Raw genomic sequence first — 23,427 nt, 5'->3', positions numbered from 1 at the left:
CCCAGTAGGAGTCTGTCATTGAGTCTGGAGGCACCAAGCCCTTAAAGCACTAGAAAGGCAGAGGAAAAATGTTAAATATAAGCTCTATAGTATTATATGAGAGAGGGATTTGAAAGTGCAAATAGCACATTTGCAAATAGCAAAGATACTGTGTACATATATGATAATGTTACGCAAGGAAAAGTATGACTGAAAGAACAATTAATAAAGAAAAATATCAGTTAAATTCTTTGTTTCTTTTTTTCCTGTTTCTGAAATTCTTAAAAGAATGAAATCTCTTTCAGAATTCATAATGCTGGGTTTGGGTCTTTTTTGCATTTTGTATGTGTGCAGCTGTTCCTCCACTATAAGTATGCACATCTGCTCATTAGCAATACAATATAATTCCCACTGTCTAATTATTTGCAGATGATAGATTCCTTGTACGTGGGCTAAAAAAAGGATAGTCCTTCAAAACTGGTGACTTATTTTAAAAGACCAACTTAAAAGGGTCAGCACAACGAAGTTCAGATATTAATTTGGCAGTTCAAATATACGAACACCAGCACTTAATTGCCAACTTGATGAGAAACAGAAGGAAAAGAGGATTTTTCTCTCTTCAATTAATACTCCCCGATAGACAGCACCAGGCACTGGCTTCTCCATGGTGCACCTGGAAAGAAGCTATGAAGCAAACCTGCTAAAGTTGGAGCAGACCAGCCCCACCGCAGATTCTCGGGGAACCACGCACCTCGAGCGATGCTGCACAGTGCGTGTGGGGCTGTGCTGGGAGGGGGATGTGCGGTCCACGGACACTGAATGGAGAAGAGTCCTTGGGGTCTCTAGTCTCAACCACGGGCTGAGGAACCACATTAATCCCCTACTTTTGGCTCTGAGGGTGAGGCAGCAAGCCAGGGTGTGTGGTCCTAGGGCTCCACGAAACCAACACCAGAGACAGTGTGGCCCATGGGGACAGCCAGATGAAGCTTCTGAGGACAACCGGGAGCTCCCTGTGGGAGGGGGGAGGGGGGATGTGGGAGGGAAAGGGATGCTGAGCTCTTGACTGAGGATGAAGGGTATGAACCAAGCATAGGAAATGATCAAGCGTGTTCAAAACATAAGATGGGGAAAATGAGAGGGAAAGAAATGGAGAAATACTGGGGTTCAAGAGAGAGCAAGGCCAACAAATGGGAGCTGGTGAAATGGCTCTTACACGGGCAGGATGAGGATGGTGGCTATTACAGATGACATGCTTATTCTGTGCCCGGCACTGGGCTCTGCACAACAGACTACATTCCTTCATACATCTTGACGGACACTGATGGGAGAGGAACCGTTTTACAGATGGGAAAACCGAGGTTCATTCATTCATTTGTTCAATGAAAAAATATTTCATATGAAGTTTACTTTCTAGAAGAGGAGACAGTTAATAAACAATAAACAGACAAATCAGTCCACCCTGTGATAAGCGTTAGGAAGAAAAGAGAGAGCAGTGATGGCAAAAGCCGGGAGGAGGGCTGGAGAGCCCCCTTTAGTTGGGGCGGGTCGGCAAAGACCTCTCCGAGGACGTGACTCTTTCAGCTGAAGGAAAGGAAGGAGCTGATCACGCCAACAGCTGTGGGCAGATGGAGCCGTAGGTATGGGCCCAGCAAGGGAGTGCCTGTGTCTTCCAGAAATGGGGTGAATGCAGGCCACGACGCAGACATGCAGTGCCTGAGGGCAGGACCTGAGGCCGGAACAGGAGGCGCCAGTCAGCTGATCCCAGGCCGGGCTGCCATGGCAAAGCTGAGTGTGTATCAGCCCAAAGAAAAGGCAGCAGAGGGACATACTTTTGTTTCGTGTTTTTGACAGATCATTATGGGTACTGGATTGGGAAAGGGGCAAGGCCAGTTAGGAGGCGATTGTGGCAGCCAGATGAAAGTAATGAGAGCCACGACCCAGCGGTCAGGCAGAGACAGACAGAAAGGAGGCGGTGAGTGACGTAACCTCCCCAGGCCACATGGCTAGTACGTGGCAGGCCTGGTTAAAGCCATATCCTCTAACCCCAGAGTCCATACTCTTAACAGATTTGATTAAAGCTGTTTTAATTAAGGAAGCATTTTAATTAAGATCTTCAGAGGAGTGACTGGGAGTTCATCACCAGCTTCCAGTTGAAGGCAATTTTAGTAAGGATTAGTTCAGCTGTTGTAAGAAAAAAAAAGAAAGAAAAAGAAAAGAAGGCCTAAAATGAACCAAAATAACAATAACTTAAAGAAGTTCTTGCATAAAGAGTCCAGCCTGGGATACTGACTCTGGAGCCTTCGATCTTGTAGCTCCTCTGTTACAAGGGTGAGGCCTCCACCCCTGTGGTCTAAGACGGTTCATCACTGCATCCACAAGTAACTTGCGGGAAGGAAGAAAGAAGAGGAGAATGGCCTTTCCTCTAAGTGTGCCGAACCCAGAATTTGACACCATCGCTGGTACTCATGCTCTGGTAGTCAGAATTCAGACATGGGGCTATACTTAGTCATAAGGAGTCTGGGAAATTTAGTCTTTATTGGTGGTTGCACATCCAGCTAAAATTCCAATCCTTCAGAAGTAGGGAAACTGATATTGGGGTCAGCTTGCAGTCTCAGCCAGAAGGCCTCCGCAGAAAGGCCACCACTAACCGGAGCAGTTCCCCACCTGTGGCCCCAGCCCCCGGGAAGGCGGGAGTTACTACCAGAGGTCCACAACTCCAACTGTGCAGCAGGCATGGCCTAGAGGCTGTGGAATGCATTATGCATGTGGGCATTTCCATTTTCCAGAGGTACGTGACATTGTGCTAGTTAATAAAACAGGCATTCAGTTTAAAGTGATTAAATTTGCAGTAGCATTTTCATATATTTGCTTTAAAAAGGTTACTAAGGGCACAACTATATCACATGGGCCATCCTGAAAAATGTTTATCTTTAGAAGAGGTCCTCCTAGTCAAGAAGCATGGACCCCTCTGGTGTAGGGGAAAGAAAATAGATTTGGGCTTTAGTCAGAGCTGTGTCCAAATATTGTGAACTACATCAAGCAAGACTGTCAGTCTTCTGGAGCTCATTGCTTCTCTTCTGTTAAGATAGAAGAGAAGTGACAGTGACAGAAGACAGTGAACCCCAATTCATAAGATTATGGTAAGGGTTAAATGAAATGATAGGTATAGAGCATCTACCACTAAGACTCGCCCGTAAGGGGTGCTTCATAAACGGTGCTGCTGTCCTTTCCCCAGGACCGAGGAGAGTGAAACAGGTTGGAATCGAGGAGTCAGGTTTATGGGATCAGTCAGGCAAAGCTGAGTCTCCACGTTGTGCACTTGTGCGCTTGTGGCTTGGCTCAAGGTACAGGGTCTGGGCCCTGCCTCCTCCGGCAGGAACAGGAGGACCGAAACGATGGAATGCATGCACAGAGCATGCTAGGTACAGGGCTACAGAGCAAGCATGAGACGCTGGGATCTTATCTGGTTCTTCTGAGCACTGTGTCAGCAGCAAACGCGAGGAGGTTTCTGCCCATCAACCTCATCACCATCACCGCCAGCAGTTTCATCATAGAACGAGAACATGAACAGTGTTGAAATCTTTCCAACTAGCAGGAAGTACAAAAGAAACTTTGTGGGTAGAAAACCCACCCTTTAGTAAGCAGAGGGTAAATATTTTCCCACAGAAGTCAAGGATATAAAAATAACTAAATAAGACTGGTGAAGCTGTATTGTTGTGTTGAGAAGAACACAACGACAAAGCGGCCACTTGCATGGTTCTTGACATTTTCAAGTGATTTTCACATCATTTCATTTCATTCTTATGAGAGCCCAAGAAGTGCGCAGGATAGATATTACTATCCCTTTTTTGTAGATGAGAAAACAGAGTTTCAGACTGAGTAAGTATCTTGGTCAAGCTTCTGAGTTTGGGAAGAGGTCCTTCTGGTGCCAGAACCCAAATCTAAATGTGGGGCTCTGCCATGCTGTCTGGAGACCGGGGGAGTTTGGGGACCACCCGGTCAGGAAGGGGTGCACACTTTCCTTAGGAGGCTGGAGGACCTGTATTCATCCCATGAGTAAGACAAAGCCAGAACAGGATGCATTCGCTTAAACAGTGGTATCTGAATGCTTCGGCAAAAGCAGAGGTTTCGTGGTACATTCAGAGAGAAGACTATTCCATTGACTGGCCAGTCATCTGTAAACTTCACCTGAAGCTAATCCACTGAGCAGCACTCTCAGGACTCACTGCCTGTTGGCTGTGGAATAACGGGTCTTGGGCTCCCTGTATCTTTAAACGCCCACACTTCCGATAGCTCTTACCAGATCTGCTCCCTTCAAAATGGGGGACCACGGGGATCTCCTCCTTTCCACTGGGACAGATACTGTGGGAGCTGCTTTAGTACCCTGAAGCAGGGAAGCACGTGCAGGATGTTCTCTGTCTGGTCTATACCGTGAAGATCTGATTTAACTGAAAGAGAACTTAAGCTTAAATTCTTGCTCTTTCTACTATAGTAGACCCTTGTCATTAGCAAGAACCCCGCATTTGCTAATACCACTCAAGGATGTTGCTTCTCCCACAAAGTGAAGTAAATTATAACTAAAGATGTTTAGTGGCCCCTGCAAATCCTTCGTAACTTTATAAACAAGGCAGTAAAGCCTTTCAACATGCTAATTAAAATACATTTCCCTTGAGGCCTATTGCTGTTGAGAATCGTGTGTGTCCGGGGCGGGCCTATCATCACATCAAAGATCAATGTCATCTCAACTTTTACTTAAGTTTCGTCTTTTTGTTGATAAGTAATTCTGGTACAGGTAAGAGCATTCTTCAAGCAAGTGGAGGAATCACTCACTCTTGTTTCTGAAAAGAACCTACAACGGACTATTGCTTCACAGACCCGAGTCTCCTCCAAAGCCAACATGCTTCTGTCCTTACAAACGTCCATTTTCTGAGTAAGAGTAATCAGTCGTACACGCCTCTACTTCCCCCACCTGCCCTACTGGGTGCTTTTCTTTTCTGGGCCACTTTTCACTGTGAAATGTGATAAGAGTCACCGTGTGACTTCAGGTGGAGAATTAAGAAGTTGTGTTCAGATGGCTAAGTTCACCTGCAGCTCAGCTATCTCCTGCCGCATGCCCATCCTTTAGCAAGTGGACTTCAAATTCTTACCTCAGAAAAATTACATGATTACACGTTGTAGACCTTCAGAGTTCCCTGGAAATATTAAATCCATTGATATCAGACTTCTTCTGAACTTATATTTTTGCTTTTAATCTCCCAGGGTTAACCCATACTTGTTTTAATTATTTCAGGTTAACATTTTGGTCTGTGATCTTATACACATTCATGTGAATGCTCATTTGATCTCAGTTTATTGGGATTTAACTATTTTCTTCCTATAGAAATGTATCTTCCCTGTGTGTTAACCAAAATGTTGGATACTGCTGCTTATTGCAGACCACTTAGTGACCTAGCACCGCTTAGCAGAATACCTGGCAAAAAGAGCAGACAGAAGACAAATGTCACTAATGAATGCTTGTCTTTCACAATACTTCCGAAATATTGAAAAGGCATCTGATATGTTCTCAGGCCACATGTCCCAAATCCTAAATCCTAATTCTGAATTACCAAGGAACCTCCAATCAAACCACCAACAGGTCTTGAAGAAACAATTTCTAGTGTCCGCCCCTCGGTGTCTGAGTCAATGATAAAACCATTCAAATGGCTTTAGACTTCTGATTTATGGAGCCAGATGAACACGGTTAACTAACAGTTACTGAATATAATGATCGAGCATAATGCTCATTGCTTAAATTGAGTTAAGCGGATTAGTTAGGGTTTTTGTTGTTGTTGGAAGTAATAGAAAGCCAACAAACTAGCTCAAGTTAAAAAAAGGAAGGGAATACCTAGTAGCTCTCCTAGCTTGAAGAGCTCACAAGAGAGCTCTCAGAATTGAAGGAAGAGCTGCAGGAATGAGGAGTCTCAGGGCCTCAGAGCCTCCTGAGAGTTTTCTCCTCCCATCTCTCATCTCTCAGCGTCTCTGCTCATCTTCCTCCCTCGCTTCTCTGGTGGGCACGTCGTTCCCCATACAGAGCACCCACCCCGGCAGCTGCAACAAACTGAGAACATACGACAGTCCCAGGGAAGGACTCTAGCTGGTTCTGCTTGGGTCACATGCCTGTTCTTTGGATCAAACATTGTTGACAACAGGAAAAGATACTGATCGATCAGGACTGGATCATATGATCACTCCATTGGCCCTATTTCCAGAAGGGTCCTAGGAAACCCTACAAGGCAGAAAAAGATTGTTTCCATGGCCCATTACACTGAACTATCTAAAAAAGTAATTCTAATAATAATGCGGGAAGATCAGATATCTTGTGATTTAATATGTGTGATTGTATATATTACATGAAGCACTACTCTAAGCAGAAACAAATATACACAAGGGTAGAAAACCTCTCCTCCTACGTGTATAATTTGTCCAAAATATCAGTGTAAAGAATAGGTCACTCGACATTCCAGTCCCATTGTCTGTGACCCCCATCATCCCATCATTACCAACTTCATCTTCTGGCTCACAGAATTGAACCAGATGACCTCTAAAGTCTCTTCCAGTCTATGAGCCTATGAACACCTTCTTAGGAAAAAAAAATACCTCTGGAAGAACAGTACATCAACCGGTTACATTCTTGGACAGTGTTATGGGCTAAAGTGTGTCCCACCTCTCCCCACACTTCACATGTTGAAGCCCTAACCTCCAATACTTCACAGTATAACTTCATTTGGAGATAGAGACTTTAAAGATTAAGATGAAATGAAGTGGGCTTCCCTGGTGGCGCAGTGGTTGAGAGTCCGCCTGCCGATGCAGGGGACACGGGTTCGTGACCCGGTCTGGGAAGATCCCACATGCCGCAGAGCGGCTAGGCCTGTGAGCCATGGCTGCTGAGCCTGCGCGTCCGGAGCCTGTGCTCCGCAACGGGAGAGGCCACAGTAGTGAGAGGCCCGCGTACCGCAAAAAAAAAAAAAAAAAAAAAAAAAGATTAAATGAAGTAATTTGGGTGGGCCCTAATCCAATTTGACTGGTGTTTTTATACAAAGAGGAAATCAGGACACAGACACACACAGAGGGAAGACTGTATGAGGAAAAGACAGCCATCGACAAGCCAAGATGAAACCAACCCAGCCAATGCCTTCAACTCAGACTCCTAGCCTCCAGGACAGTGAGAAAATTAATTTCTGTTGTTTAAGCCACCCAGTCTGTGATACTTTATGATGGCAGCCTTAGCAAATTAATACAGATAGTAAACCAAGAATTTCAAAGAGGACTGAGGCAAAGTTGAGACAAATCTGATCCATGGGATGGGGAGAACAAGAGGTTCTCCTAAAGTTCTTTTGAAGGTGGAATTCCCCTGAGATTCAGGGGCCAGAACTAGTGACCTAATAACTGAGGTGTGCTAGTAAAGATGTGATAAAATGGGTAAGACATTAGAGAAGTAAGGAGAGAGAAGTGGATGACAGACTTCACCCTCTTTGAAATTTTGAGGGGGCCAAGCATAAGGTGGTTGTATCGGGACATGGCATTACGGGTGGCCAGGCCAAGGCCACATACCCAGTCTTGTGGGCCTGCAGGGAGCCTGTCTCCTCCATGACTTCAGGCTTGCCTGAGCTCCTGATAGGTGTCTCCACTTAGAACTTTGGAGCCCTCAGCATCCTGCCTGACCCTCAGCTTTGAGAGCCAAGAGGCTGAATGGCTGCTCCATCTGGACCAAAGGCTTCCCAGCATGCGTTCCTGGCTGTCACTTCTTTATGATGCTCACCAGTCAGTTTCCCTTTGAGCCATGCATGTCTAAGCCATTAGGCTTGCCATTCTCATATGATGTGACAGTCCAGTAGCCCCAACGGGGGTGGCATCAGAACCTTCCGATGATAGTACTCTTGCCCTACCAGTCCTGTACCTCCCCTGCCCCACACCTCACTGCTCTCCCACCAGGGACTCATCCCCCCATGTCAATCAGACTTCACTGTCATGGAGAGCCTGCTCCTGGCCTCCTTCCCGGCCTTTACCCACCCTGCTGGATGTACGTGGACCCTGGACCTGCCTGATCCTGGCTCGTTGATCATTTTGCTGTTCTTGCCTTAGCTCTGACCTTTGCCCTCTGGCAAACCACCCTGGCATTAAGTGGAACCAGAACTCAGGACTCACCAACCTATGCTGCTGGGGTCTTGGTAAGGTCCCACCCCAAAGCACAATGCACATTTGGAAAACCACATCCATTCATCAGGAAATAGCCAACATGGCGTACCCACGCTCCCAAAATCTGACACCAAAGGGAAAGTATTTCCGTTAAATAGACCGATTGCTAAATGAAAATCACATCGGATATACAGGACTTTTCAGTTCATAAGCCTCATGATATCAGATCATCACACTGGCAAAGCAGTGCTTGTAAGGCTGTTAAGATGAAATCTGGAAATTACTCCATTATTGAATATTACAATGATATTTGCCAACATGAGATTTTTGCTTGTGTGTGCATTCAAATAAAATTCCTGACCACCATTGTTTACAGCCCAAATATATTAATATCTCCATATAATAAATTCCAAAGAAGACAAATGAAATATTTAAATAACCCAAGCATTGTAGAACCACTGAATACTGCATTTTACCTTTATGTTCTTTTTTTAAAAAATCACCCACAGACATTTAAAAGAAAAAAAAAAAGGCTGATAATGTCAAAAGATGAGAAAGGCTAAATAAATTCAGGGAAATAAAGGAACCATAAATCAGGAAAACTTTGGAGCTGCTAGAAAGACACTTTAATTTTGTAGACAAAAGACCGCATTAAGGAGGAATAATGCAATAATCAAAGGTGAACGAATCTCTATTGTCTGGTGTCTTTCTCTGTGGGAATTTTCCCACCCCTGACAGCTGTAAAGGGGGGAGGGGCGCAGACGGTGGCTGTGCCTTTATTCTCTCGCCCTCTTTCTCCCCAGCCCCTCCCCGTCTCCGTCAATAAATGTCTGCAATCATATTCTTGAGCTCCTGTGTGATTTCAAGGTTCATCTCTTCCATGCAGTTCAAACACTAATTATCCCAGCTGTAATTAGTAAGATAATTAAATACTGGCTCACTCATCTACCTTGGGTCGGGTCGTGATTCTCCCAGAAGACCTTGAGCAGCTCCTCAAAGCTGATGCGTTCTGGCTGGTATACCACTCGGACTACTTCTGCGTGGCCAGTTCTTCCTTGAAAGAAACAGAACGTACAACCCAAATTTACTGACAACATCAACTTATGACAAGTTATTTGTTTCCAAAAAACCACTAGACAAAGGCTGAAATTCTTCCCTCTGAAGGCAGGGTGGGAGCACAATCATACTTTAATGCTTTCATCCTAAGTCTCTGTCGCTGGTTCTTTTTCCATAAAAGCACACGGTTGTCCTCGAGCAAGTTTCCTGAGGATGATGATTTCTCTTCATTGTGTTCTAATTTTGTTCTAATTCCATGAGAAAATAAACTCGGGTTTTCATTTTTCTAATCTCACTCTTATGAAACCTTATGGATCCAACCTGACACGGTGCTAGAGATTTGAAACTCTGCAAGGGGAACAAGCCAATTTATTTTTATCACCCCCCGCTTCTCTGTACATAGTAAGCTCAGCTGCACTACAGAGGGAGATGGTGCCAGGTAGAGAAACCCAAGAAAAAAACAGGCTTATAACTCATTCACATTAGATATATTCTTTAACAGAGAGACATATTTGCTGTGCTGTTAACAGACGCGAGGGTCAGGTTCACATACCCAGCAGGACGGTAAGTGTTTTCTCAGCCTAATTCGTCTCTGTGGTAAACAACTACTGTAGCAAAAGCCTCTCTGCAGCCCCCGCTGTTAGCACACTCCCTTCTCAAAGGTGGTCCCCAAGGTTCTAAGGATCAGGGAAGCGGGTACTTGCAGTACCACTTGTACCTGTGGAATTCATGCCCTCTCTTATTTTACAGTGTTAGAACATGGTAAATAATGGACCCCTCCATATTAACATCATCTCTATGTTTAAATTTGTTTCCCATCTCTTTCAGTCACCTTGTGTGTAGTAAAGAATTTAGCCTTGCCCAAACAGGTAGCTGGCCTCTGCCTTGGCTCTGGTAGGTAATCTAGGTCATACCTGATAGGAGTGTCCTCATTTAGAGAGGCCACACCTATACTCTTAGGGTGGGGCTAGCCACACTGAATCACAGGGTAGAGCTGCCAACAGTCCTAGGGTAGAGGTTGCCATGTCGGAAAGACCAACCATGTGACTGAGGGTGGCGGCTTTGGGTAACAGAGTATCGGTTGACCGAGAGCCTGAGTTCAACCATGTGGGCAATCAATCAGTCATACCTATGTAATGAAGCCCCAATTAAAAATTCTGGACACCAAAGCTTGGGAGAGCTTCCTGGTTGGCAATACTCTGCATATTGTCACACATGGAGGCCAGGAGGGTAACATATCCTGACTGCATGGGAGATGACACAGAGGCTTTGCACTGGAACCCTTCCAGACTCCGCCTATGTGACTCTTCCTTTAGCTGATTTTGATCTGTATCCTTTTCCTGTAATCAGCTATAACTGTGAGGATAACAGCTCTGGACTTGTGTGAGTCCTTCTAACAAATTATCAAACCTCCCAGTGGTTTAGGGAATCCTTTGAACTTGCATCTTAGTTTGCAGAAGTGTTTTCCCCTATGTTGGTAATCTCACCTTAATTCTTACAACCCTCCAATTGTACACGCAGGGAAGGTAGAAATCCCCATTTTACAAACTGGCAAACAGGTACATATGAGTTAGATTTTCCCAAGGTCATATAGCTAGCAAATTTCTGGACCATAACCTGAAAAAACACCTTCTGAATTCTTGTCCAGGGTTCTGTCCAATATATCAAAGTGAAGAGAGCAGAGGGAACATGAATCCAGAAAAGGAGAGAGATCTACTTATTATCTTTAAGTCTTCCTTAGCAGTTAAAATTTCTGATTGTAGAAACAATGATTTGCAAACAATATGAAGCTTAAAAAGTGTGCAGAAATATAGAAAAGAAAATAAAAATCATCCATACTCTTACCACATAAGTACTATCAATACTTTTTATGCACTTCTTTCTAGATATGTACGAGACACATACATACACAAAACACACACAAACTCGCACTGTGACACACAGTTTGTTTTATTGTAATCACTGCATCCTGCTTTTTCCACTTACCAGCATATCGTGAGTGTCTTCCCATATCACTGAAATTTTTAGGAAATACCATTTATAATGACTATATAACACTCCAAAGATGGCCGTACTAGTACTTATTCAATCATTCCCTGTCATTGGGCATTTGTATTGAATCCTATTTTTATCTATGAATGTAAATATTTTTTCTACATTTTTGAGGCTGCCTCTAGCCTTAGTTATATAAGGGAGTTTTCTAAATCAATGTTTATGAACATTTTAAAGATACTTGATACCTTGTGCTAAACTGCTATTCATTAAAGTTGACCCAATTTTCTCTCCCCATTGGCAGCATATCTGAGGGTCAGCCTCAGTCACCATTGCAATGTTGTTAATCCCTACCAAATTTATAGATGAAAGATAGTATCCTATCATTTTATTTTTAATGGATTTAATTATTAGTGAGGTAAAAAATGTCATGCTTATTAATAATTTTAATTTTTTATTTTCTCTAATTTTTGTTATATCTTCTTTATATTGGGTTATTAATATTTTATTCTTAATTGGTCAGCCTACATAATTTTAATTCAAATACTATAGTCATGTAAGTTAACATCTAAACAGATTTTATGCTAACAGGTATTAAAAGAATGATAAGGGAATTATGGGAAGAAGATTCATTAAGTATAATAACCATGTTATTGCAAAACCATTTTTGATCTACTTTAAAATCTTATAATTTTGTGTTTTGAAATGTTTAAATGAATGATTTAACTACATAACTAGTAAGACTGTCTGAATATTAAAAATGGCAACAATGTGTTACAAACATGACAAAAAATTTGATAAGAAAAGTATTGAAACCACACTAGAAATATAGGCAAAAGATGTAAACAGGCAATATACATTGGAAAAAATAAATGTAGATCTAGGCATGAAAAGTTCTCAACAGGGTTTCCCTGGTGGCACAGTGGTTGGGAGTCCGCCTGCCGATGCAGGGGATGCGGGTTCATGCCCCGGTCCGGGAGGATCCCACGTGCTGCAGAGCAGCTGGGCCCATGAGCCATGGCCGCTGAGCCTGCGCGTCCGGAGCCTGTGCTCCGCAACGGGAGAGGCCACAGTAGTGAGAGGCCCGCGTACCGCAAAAAAAAAAAAAAAAAAAAAAAAAAAAGTTCTGAACATTTTCAGTGATCAAATAAAAGCAAACAACTGTATATTAAAACACCATCTCTTACTCATTTCATTTTGTAAAACTGCTTAAAATTGTGCCTAGTGTTGATGAGGACACTGTGAGGCTGGCGCCCTTACTTGGGTGGTGACACTGAAAATGACAGCACCCTTCTGAAACCCCATGGGCATAAGAAGCAAGAGCCCCAAAGACTAAGATTAATTCACCTTGATTAAGTGACCCAGGAAATCAACCTCAAAGATATAAATCCCAAATAATAGAAAAGACATACACAAATATGAAAATTCATTCCATCACTGCTACAACGGTGGAGTACTATAAGAAATCCAAAAGTCAAACAAAAAAGAAACAAATTATGGTATAGCCGCGTGATGAGATATCACGCAACCATTAGTTATAATCCCAAACCCTAGTAAAAGCTGCTACTAGTTACTGAACACTGATAATACAGCAGGCACTTTACCTACTGGGTGTTCTTCAATGCTCATAATTTTTTTCCAATTTTTCTCTACGGAGGTAAAATACACACAACATAAAACTTACCAGCTTAACTATTTTTAAGTGTACAGTTCAGTGGCATTACGTACAGTCACATCATTGTGCTACCATCACCATCATCCACCTCCAGAACTTTTTTTAATCTTGCAAAATTGAAACTTCATATCCGCTAAACACTAACTCCCCAATTTTACCTTCCCGCAGCCCCAGGTGACTGCCATTCTACTTCTGTCTCTGTGAATTGTTTTTGTTTGTTTGTTTTTTAATTTTTTTTTTTTTGCAGTACACGGTCCTCTCACTGTTGTGGCCTCTCCCATTGAGGAGCACAGGCTCCGGACAAGCAGGCTCAGCAGCCATGGCTCACGGGCCCAGCCGCTCCGTGGCATGTGGGATCCTCCCGGACCGGGGCACGAACCCATGTCCCCTGCATCGGCAGGCGGACTCTCAACCACTGCGCCACCAGGGAAGCCCCTGTCTCTGTGAATTTGACTTCTCTAGGTAACTCATGTCAGTGGAATCATATTGTATTTGTCCTGTTGTGACTGGCTTATTTCATCAGCAGAATGTCCTCAAGATTCACTCACGTTGAAGCACGTGTCAGAATTTCCTTCTTTTTTAAGGCTGAATAACATTCCATTGTTTGTATGCACCCCATTTGGTTTATCCATTTATCTGTCAATGGACACTTGGGCTGCTTCCACCTTTTGGTGAACAAACCTGCTATGAACATGGGCACGCAGATGCTGCTCACAACAATTTTACAACAGGGATGCCATCCCCATTTTACAGGTGAGGAAACCAAGGCCTCTCCGCACGTTTTTTCACATAACATCCCACAGCCAGTAAGTGGCAGCCGACCAGGATTCAGCTGGAGGCGCAAGGTCTGGCACATTCTATGACCCCAAGCCGGGCTCCTGAATGTAGACACCCGAAGTCATCAAGTGACAGCAAAATGTCACACAGGCAGTGGCCCAGATGAGAAATCACAGCTGCGGAGGTAACTGACATCCAGGCTGTCAAGACTATTTTCCAGGATTAGGCTCTTCCTTCATGGTTGCAATATGGGGTCAGGAAAGATTTCCACTCACCAGCAAACACTTTTAGACATAATCTGCGCACTGACATTATTTGTGGAGAGGTTTAAAGAGGTTTGGTTGTTTAAAAGAAACTACTACCATTAAAATTCAGGATCCATCTGCATTGACAAACAGTGCGGAGAAGCCCTTGTCAAACTCACCTTTAAGTTTCTTTATTTTATTTCTCCAAAGTACAAGAGCCTGTATAAAAATACACAGTGCAAATGATCAGAAGGATTAAGGGGCCAGGAACCACTTACAGAAATGCCCACACCTCCAGGAGCTCACCGATGTGTTAGGCTAATTTGATTCCCAAGACCAATCTGCAAATAGTTTCTGGTGCTTCCAAAGATAAAAGGCTATATCTTAAAAATACTTTGAGCTGTTTCTTCACATAACAGCGTGCAAATAGCATGATAGATGTGATGTGCAAATGTGCTTGTTAACAGTTCACAGCAGTGTTATAGGTGCTTTAACGCTGTCATTCAAAAATACCTTGAGGGCTTCCCTGGTGGCGCAGTGGTTGAGAGTCCGCCTGCCGATGCAGGGGACACGGGTTCGTGCCCCGGTCTGGGAAGATCTCACATGCCGCGGAGCGGCTGGGCCCGTGAGCCATGGCTGTTGAGCCTGCGCGTCCGGAGCCTGTGCTCCGCAACGGGGAGAGGCCACAACAGTGAGAGGCCCGCGTACCGCAAAAAAAAAAACAAAAAAAACCAAAAAAAAAAAACCTTGAAAGGAAAAACGCAAAGGATGAATGTCTTCTCTGAGCATCTCCCCCGTGTCACTTTATCTCATGACCCCAAAGGGAGGTGAAGGAACACAGAGGGGTAGGCTATGGTCAGTCATTCCTTACAAGACAAAACATCCCAGAAGACACACACATGGCAGTGTTCCGGGGGCAGAAAAATCACACATCTAGAGTCAGCTAGAGCTCTGTGGAAGCCAAGTCATCCACAGAACCAGGTGTTTTTAAAGAGAACCCCAAGACAAATCAGCCATTTCTTAAAGACCTGTGTGACAGCGTTCCATCCCATGCGGAAAATGCGATCTTCAACTCTTCCAGGTCAGCATGATTAGTTTTTACTACCGGTGGGCTGGGGAGAAACCAGGGAGGTGGCCTACCCAGCAGATGAGACCGGAAAAGAGGCCAGGAGCTGGTGAGACAGGAAGGCAGGGGGACGATAGCAGGGGGCAGTGCTGTGCTCTGGTGAGAAGCACACACTCGAGCCAGGCTGCTTGGGCTGTGCTCTGGCTCTGCTACTCGGCAGCTGCGTGACCTGGGCAGGGCCAGGGAGGGAGGAAGACGCTGGTTCAAATCACAGCTCCTTGGCTATGAGCCATGCCTTACCTAGGGGGCCCACACCCACTATCAAAGGCCCTTTATCTACTTTACCACTTGATGCCTCGGTTTCCTCATCTGCAAAATGGGGAGCCAGAACCGTGCCTGGCACACAGGAGTCTAAGTCTCTATGTCTTATTATAAGCTGAATTATTAGAATTATACTCTACTCAGCTGTGATGGAGTGGGAAAAGATGAGAATTAATGTCACTAGAAGTAACTTAAGCCATAGTTCTAACAAGTGGTTTAACACTTTTTTCGACTGTGATCCAGCATCCCCTACTATTTCAGATAGGAATTAAAAATAACCTCTGTGACAGAAGAGTCATAAAGATTAAATGAGGTCATTTGTGGGAAAGTTCTGGGGAAAATGCCAGCTCTCTATACACAAATGTGATGCTTCTATTGTTGTTACCCTTTTATGTTTCCTTAGCATGGACCCCTCCCCATAAGGACTAAACTGCAGGAGAAAACACATATCTCTGTAAGTGGATAATTCTGATTTTATTTATCCATTCGACTGATAGAAATATCAGTCGAGTGTCTACAACCACTGACCTGGGTGCTGAGGTGCAGTCCCAGCGGGCGCCTTCTGGCCCCAACGGGGACTGTGGTCTGGCCTTCGTCCACACCATAAAGGACCCAGATTCTCACTCTTTTGATGAAGTGTAGGGTGGTGGAGAAACACTGTGTTTTTCAAGTGTGAGTCCCCACTTTAGAATCAGAAATAAAAGGACAGGGGTTTAATGAGAGGGTGCTTAAGTTGGGTAAAAAGAAACCTCCAGAAACAGGGCTCCAGGAGCAGAAGCTGAGGCTGGGATCCTGCCTCCCTGGAGAAGCTGTGTCCTACCATGCTGTGGCTGTCGACAATTTCCTTCCAACGAGAGCCTCTGTCCCTCAGAGTCGGTGTAGCCAGGAGACAGCACAGAGCTGCCAAACTGAGATGAGCAGACGCGTCCACTGCCCCCTGGGCTGGGACCCTGGGAGGCCACCTCCCTCTGGTCAGAGCCAAGTGACTGCAGGTTGGTGGGCAGCAGTGACGGGTGGCCAGCATCCCACAGCTAGCGCGCTGGGCGGAGAGAGCGAGACTGGGGGTGACAGCTACACTCCAAACTCCCTCTAGAAGTGGTGGCTCCTCCCCGACGGGGCGGGCAGATCCGATGCCAGGAGACTTCCAGAAGGAGAAGGAGCAGGGCCACCTGCACCAAGGGCAGCTTGAGCCCACGAGGGGCTCCTGGGGGTGGGCTCATCTTGGGGGCGGACCCAAGGGCCACCCAGCCGAGCAGACGAGACCTGCGTGGTCCCAGCGTGTGAGGAAGAGCGGAAGCCAGGGCAGCAGAAGCCTGCCTTCTGGGAGGGGGCTTGGTGGGGACGCAGAGGACAAAAGCAGAGAGAGATGGAGACCATGCACACCTGCCGGGGCCGGGGCCCCTGCTGCTGCAATGGCGGGGGGGGGGGGGGCGGAGGGCGGGAGGCCGTGGAGACAGCGCCTGGTCCCCGGGCAGAAGCTGCACCAAATGGGCGCCCCTCCGCCATGGGCCGGGCTTCTGCTGTCTCCGCAGGGCAGTGAGAGACCTCGAGGCCTGCTCCTCCCTCTCTAGGTCAAGGCCCAGCCCTGGGCCACACCCCACAGTCAACAGGTTGCCCGTCGAGAGCCACACGGCCGGGCTCCACCCAGGCTGAGGGGCACGGGGCTGCGTGCTCGGGGCCTGGGCTTCCGCACCGGGCTTGGCCAGAGCACAACGCACCCCCGTCCCTGCTGCTCACAGCTGTCCTCTGCCGTCCAGAGTTCCTGGCCACTGGGCCTCTCTCTCCACAGCTGGGGTGTGCCAACCTCGTCTCCCCATGCCGTCTCCCTGACCGAGACACTCCACAGCCCCACATCAACCCCCAGCTCCTCGTGCCCCGCCCACACACAGCCTGCAGTGCCCTCGCTCCAGCCACCTGCAACCCAAGCCCTCTCCTACTCTCAAGGTCCCTGGAGGTGCTGCTTCCTCCAGGAAGCCCTGCCTGAGCATGGGACCTTGAGAAGAGGCAGGGTGCACGGGAGAAAGCACCCCAGGCGGGATGCCGTCAGGTCTACTGAGCTCAGATTCAGGCTCTTCGACTGAGTCAGGTCCCCTGAGGTCCCCTCACCGGGTCCTTGTGATGAAGAGAGATGATGGATGTAGCCGATAGGGTCCAGCAATTAGCACACAGAGAGGACTCAAAAACCTGATCTTTCTCCACCAGGCACCACGGATCCAGCCCCCCTGGACGCTTACCGCACTTGGGATCAGTCACACACAGTGCAACACTTGGGTGCTGGCTGTTTTCAAGTGCTTGCTTAGTCTTCCCACATACAAAGGGGGCTCCTTGAGAGGAGGAACCAGGAAAGTGGCTCTTCTCTGTCATCCCCCAGGACCAGGCGCATGAGGTGACATTAATAAACACATTCAGATCAGAGGAGTCTTGTGCTAAATGTTTCTGCCACTTACTTAGCCTTCATCTGGATGAGCATCCGTGCCAGCCCCAGATGTGCTCACCCGACAGAGGACCAGTCCCCTAAATGGAGACATACCTCCATGCCCTGCTCGGCCTCTGTCCCTAACCGTTGAGTTCTATGTAAACCTCAGCATACATCTTCGAATGGACGTAGCTACTACCTGGAGAAAGGGATTAGACACAATGAATGCAACTTGAACACCTTACTATATGGGTCAACACGATGTTTTATTTACTCATTAATTAATAAATATTTCCTGAATGCTTACTAAGTTCCAGTACTTGTGCTAAGTGCTAGGGATTCAAAGGTGGCAAATGTTAATACAGTGACAACAAAAGACTCTTTCAGCACCAGCACTGCTTACAGTGTGAGTCCAGGTAAAGAACTGTTCTTTGGAGGAAAAAGACCTGCTCTATTTTCTTTATCCTACAGGCAAGATGGAGGGGAGAAGTGAGCTGTAGTTATTTTTTCATTAAATAATAACTGTTCTTCAATTTCCCTCACCTTTTCCAGCCAACAAGACCAAACCGTTAAACCAAATCAAACAGCACAGAAAAAGATCCAGGTGTTTGAAGGGGAAAGGTGGATGACTAATACCACCCTTTCCCATACAACATTCAAGCCACTACTTTCCTCTTGCTAATTAACTACAAAGAGATAAGATGTCAGCTCAGTTTCATCTCCAGCTCCTGCAGATAGAAAATGTGATTTCCAACAATGTACTCATTATAAAAAAAATCCTAATACATCAAAATTGGATGCCCTGTGGAGTTCATTATAGGATTTGAGGAGTGTCTATACTGTCATTTTATCTTGGCTTTTTTTTTTTCTTTTGTCTCATCGTCACTTAAAGTGTCCAAAGAGAAACGTAAGCTTTAAAAAGCATCCTATTGATTGAAAAGTAGAAAAAAATACTGTTAGAGCAACTGTAATTTTTTTCTGGTCCACCATGGGGAGACACGGTGGGGGGTGTCTTATCCTTCAGTGATTATTCTCTCAGAGGAGTGCTATAAACACGGTGGAGTATTTTTTCAAGAAAATTCCTCAGGAAAACAATATCCTACAACCATTAATTCTTCATGCTACTGGACGGTTCTTACTGCTACAAAGCTAACTAGTAGGTAACTAGTCTAGGAGAGAGTGGCTCACTAGTTTCTCTATCCAACCTGCTGATCATTGAGGCTGGCCCTCACACCCTTTGAACTCTTTTTTCCAGAACATGAAAGGACCTATGTGGTTGGGTTGATCAATGTCTATTTCCTAGACCAGCACCAACTCCCACCCCACCATGAGATAGGCAGGCATAATGAGATGTCAGCAAAACTAACCTGCCAAGTGGAGATCATGGTATCCTTGCAGCCGAGAGAACAAACACAGTGTTATTAAATGGCCTGATTACTATTAAAAACGGTATTGCACACTGAGAAGCTATGACTCCTTGATGCTGACAAATTAGACCAAAAAATCCAGAATGAGGCCTGCTTGTACCTTGTCATTAGTGGGCTACACAAGAAGAGTGGTTCACAACCCTACACCTTAGAATCACTTGTGCAACTTTTGGAAAAATACTCTCACACCTACCACTCCACCCCATGCTGGAATTCTGATACAGGAGGTCTGGGGTTGGGCCTGGGCATATGTATCCTCACAAAGCTTGACAGGTACTTCTAATGGAAAGCTAGGAAAGGGAATCGTGAAATTGGGAATTTGATATATGTGGCTATAACAAGGGAGAGGAAACCAGACAGTAGATGTTGTTTTAACAAAGCCTCAGAATTTTAAGGGACACAAAAGGTCACCTAGCCAAATGCTATATTGTTTTTTACCCCATTGCAACATCCAAATGACCATTTCAAGTGATAGGTTGTACAGGATTTCATGAAGTAGTCCATGCTGTTGTTGGAATGTCCTATCTTTCTTGAGTCAAATCTACCTCTTCCTACTCACAGGTCCAGGCTGTACCTTTTGGGGTCTACTCACTTCTCCACAATGACTCTTGAGAAGGCTGAAGGTGTAGGATATTGTGGGGTAGTTAACTGGGCACTGACTCCGAAGTCAGAAGACCTGAACTTGAGGGCATAATCTGCCAGACAGACAGTTAACCTTTCCTAGTCACAAGTTCCTCACCTATAAAATGAGGGAACTAACACCTGTCCCATCAATCTTGGAGTATGGTTGAAAGCCCTAAATAACAGACATAAAGGAACTGAGTGGTAGTAATCAAACCTATGATATCACAACTAGTCTTTCCATATCCATATACTATTGTAGTAGGGAAGAACAAATCTGACTCCATGTTAGAACTGCTTCTTTTACTTTGTAAACCTAGAAGGACCTAGAAGAACTAAAGAGCAAACAAACAATGATGGACAAGATAATAAATGAAATTAAAAATTCTCTAGAAGGAATCAATAGCAGAATAACTGAGGCAGAAAACGGATAAGTGGCTTGGAAGATAAAATAGAGGAAATAACTGCTGCAGAGCAGAATAAAGAAAAAAGAATGAAAAGAATTGAGAACAGTCTCAGAGACCTCTGCAACAACATTAAATGCACCAAAATTCGAATTACAGGGGTCCCAGAAGAAGAAGAGAAAAAGAAAGGGACTGAGAAAATATTTGAAGAGATACAGTTGAAAACTTCCCTAATATGGGAAAGGAAATGGTGAATCAAAGTTCAGGAAGCACAGAGAATCCCATACAGGATAAAGCCAAGGAGAAACATGCCAAGACACATATTAATCAAACTATCAAAAATTAAATACACAGAAAAAATATTAAAAGCAACAAGGGAAAAACAACAAATAACATACAAGGGAATCCCCATAAGGTTAACAGCTGATCTTTCAGCAGAAACTCTGCAAGTCAGAAGGGAGTGGCAGGACATACTTAAAGTGATGAAAGAAAAACACCTACAACCAAGATTACTCTACCCAGCAAGGATGTCATTCAGATTTGATGGAGAAATTAAAACCTTTACAGACAAGCAAAAGCTAAGAGAATTCAGCACCACCAAACCAGCTTTACAATAAATGCTAAAGGAACTTCTCTAGGCAAGAAACACAACAGAAGGAAAAGACCTACAGTAACAAACCGAAAACAACTAAGAAAATGGTAATAGGAACACACATATCAGTAACTACCTTAAATGTAAATGGATTAAATGCTCTAACCAAAAGATATAGACTGGCTGAATGGGTACAAAAACAAGACCCATATATATGCTGTCTACGAGACACCCACTTCAGACCTAGGGACACATACAGACTGAGAGTGAGGGGATGGAAAAAGATACTCTATGAAAATGGAAATCAAAAGAAAGCTGGAGTAGCAATTCTCATATCAGACAAAATAGACTTTAAAATAAAGACTATTACAAGAGATAAAGAATGACACTAAATAATGATCAATGGATCAATCAAAGAAGAAGATATAACAATTGTAAATTTTTATGCACCCAACATAGGAGCACATCAATACATAAGGCAAATGCTGACAGCCATAAGAGAGGAAATCGACAGTAACACAATCATAGTAGGAGACTTTAACACTCCACTTTCACCAATGGACAGATCATCCAAAATGAAAATAAATACAGAAACACAAGATTTAAATGATACATTAAACAAGATGGACTTAATTGATATTTATAGGACATTCCATCCAAAAACAACAGAATACACTTTCCTTTCAAGTGCTCATGGAACATGCTCCAGGATAGATCATATCTTGGGTCACAAATCCATCCTCAGTAAATTTAAGAAAATTGAAATTGTATCAAGTATCTTTTCTGACCACAATGCTATGAGACTAGATATCAATTACAGGAAAAAATATGTAAAAAATACAAACACATGAAGGCTAAACAATACACTACTAAATAACCAAGAGATCACAGAAGAAATCAAAGAGGAAATCAAAAAATACCAGAAACAAAGGACAATGAAAACATGATGACCCAAAACCGATGGGATGAAGCAAAAGCAGTTCTAAGAGGGAAGTTTATAGCAATACAATATTACCTCAAGAAACAAGAAAATCTCAACTAAAGAACCTAACCTTACACCTAAAGCAATTAGAGAAAGAAGAACAAAAAAACCCCAAAGCTAGCAGAAGGAAATAAAGCATAAAAATCAGATCAGAAATAAATGAAAAAGAAATGAAGGAAACAGTAGCTAAGATAAATAAAACTAAAAGCTGGTTCTTTGAGAAGATAAACAAAATTGATAAACCACTAGCCAGACTCATCAAGAGAAAAAGGGAGAAGACTCAAATCAATAGAATTAGAAATGAAAAACGAGAAGTAACAACTGACACTGCAGAAATACAAAAGATCATGAGAGATTACTACAAGCAGCTGTATGCCAATAAAATGGACAACATGGAAGAAATGGACAAATTCCTAGAAAAGCACAACCTCCCAAGACTGAACTAGGAAGAAATAGAAAATACAAACAGACCAATCACAAGCACTGAAATTGAAACTGTGATTAAAAATCTTCCAACAAACCGAAGCCCAGGACCAGATGGCTTCACAGGCGAATTCTATCAAACATTTAGAGAAGAGCTAACACGTATCCTTCTCAAACTCTTCCAAAATATAGCAGAGGGAGGAACACTCCCAAACTCATTCTACAAGGCCATCATCACCCTGATACCAAAACCAGACAGAGATGTCACAAAAAAAGAAAACATAGGCCAATATCACTGATGAACATAGATGCAAAAATCCTCAACAAAATACTAGCAAACAATAATCCAACAGCACATTAAAAGGATTATACACCATGATCAAGTGGGGTTGATCCCAGGAATGCAAGGATTCTTCAATATATGCAAATCAATCAGTATTAGCATATTAGCATATTAGCAAATTGAAGGAGAAAAACCATATGATAATCTCAATAGATGCAGAAAAAGCTTTCGACAAAATTCAACACCCATTTATGATAAAAACTCTCCAGAAAGTAGTTATAGAGGGAACTTACCTCAACATAATAAAGACCATATATGACAAACCCACAGCCGACATCGTTCTCAATGGTGAAAAACTGAAACCATTTCCACCAAGATCAGGAACAAGACAAGGTTGCCCACTCTCACCACTGTTATTCAACATAGTTTTGGAAGTTTTAGCTGCAGCAATCAGAGAAGAGAAAGAAATAAAAGGAATCCAAATCAGAAAAGAAGAAGTAAACCTGTCACTGTTTGCAGATGACATGATACTATACATAAAGAATCCTAAAGATGCTACCAGAAAACTACTAGAGCTAAACAATGAATTTGGTAAAGTAGCAGGATACAAAATTAATGCACAGAAATCTCTTGCATTCCTATACACTAATGATGAAAACTCTGAAAGAGAAATTAAGGAAACACTCCCATTTACCACTTCAACAAAAAGAATAAAATACCTAGGAATATACCTACCTAAGGAGACAAAAGACCTGTATGCAGAAAACTATAAGACACTGATGAAAGAAATTAAAGATGATACAAACAGATGGAGAGATATACCATGTTCCTGGATTGGAAGAATCAACATTGTGAAAATGACTATACTACCCAAAGCAATCTACAGATCCAGTGCAATCCCTATGAAAGCACCAATGGTATTTTTCACAGAACTAGAACAAAAAATTTCACAATTTGTATGGAAACACAAGAGACCCCAAATCAGGGTCCCTA

General features: G+C 43.9%; 1 protein-coding gene across 4 annotated transcripts in view; it reads right to left on the bottom strand.

Annotated features, from left to right (window-relative positions):
* Positions 1-23,427, bottom strand: part of MSRA (methionine sulfoxide reductase A) — a 392,996-nt gene that overhangs the window by 123,525 nt on the left and 246,044 nt on the right. For all 4 annotated transcript variants that reach the window (XM_060102637.1, XM_060102638.1, XM_060102636.1 and 1 more), the window contains one exon: positions 9,104-9,208. In XM_060102637.1, the coding sequence (XP_059958620.1) occupies positions 9,104-9,208 (105 nt within the window). The remainder of the gene's footprint in view (positions 1-9,103; positions 9,209-23,427) is intronic.

This window comes from Mesoplodon densirostris, chromosome 6 (genome assembly GCF_025265405.1).
Source record: "Mesoplodon densirostris isolate mMesDen1 chromosome 6, mMesDen1 primary haplotype, whole genome shotgun sequence".
In the NCBI taxonomy this organism is placed as follows: domain Eukaryota; kingdom Metazoa; phylum Chordata; class Mammalia; order Artiodactyla; family Ziphiidae; genus Mesoplodon; species Mesoplodon densirostris.
The sequence above is the reverse complement of the archived record's forward strand: the minus strand, read 5'-3'. Positions and strand labels throughout refer to the sequence as shown.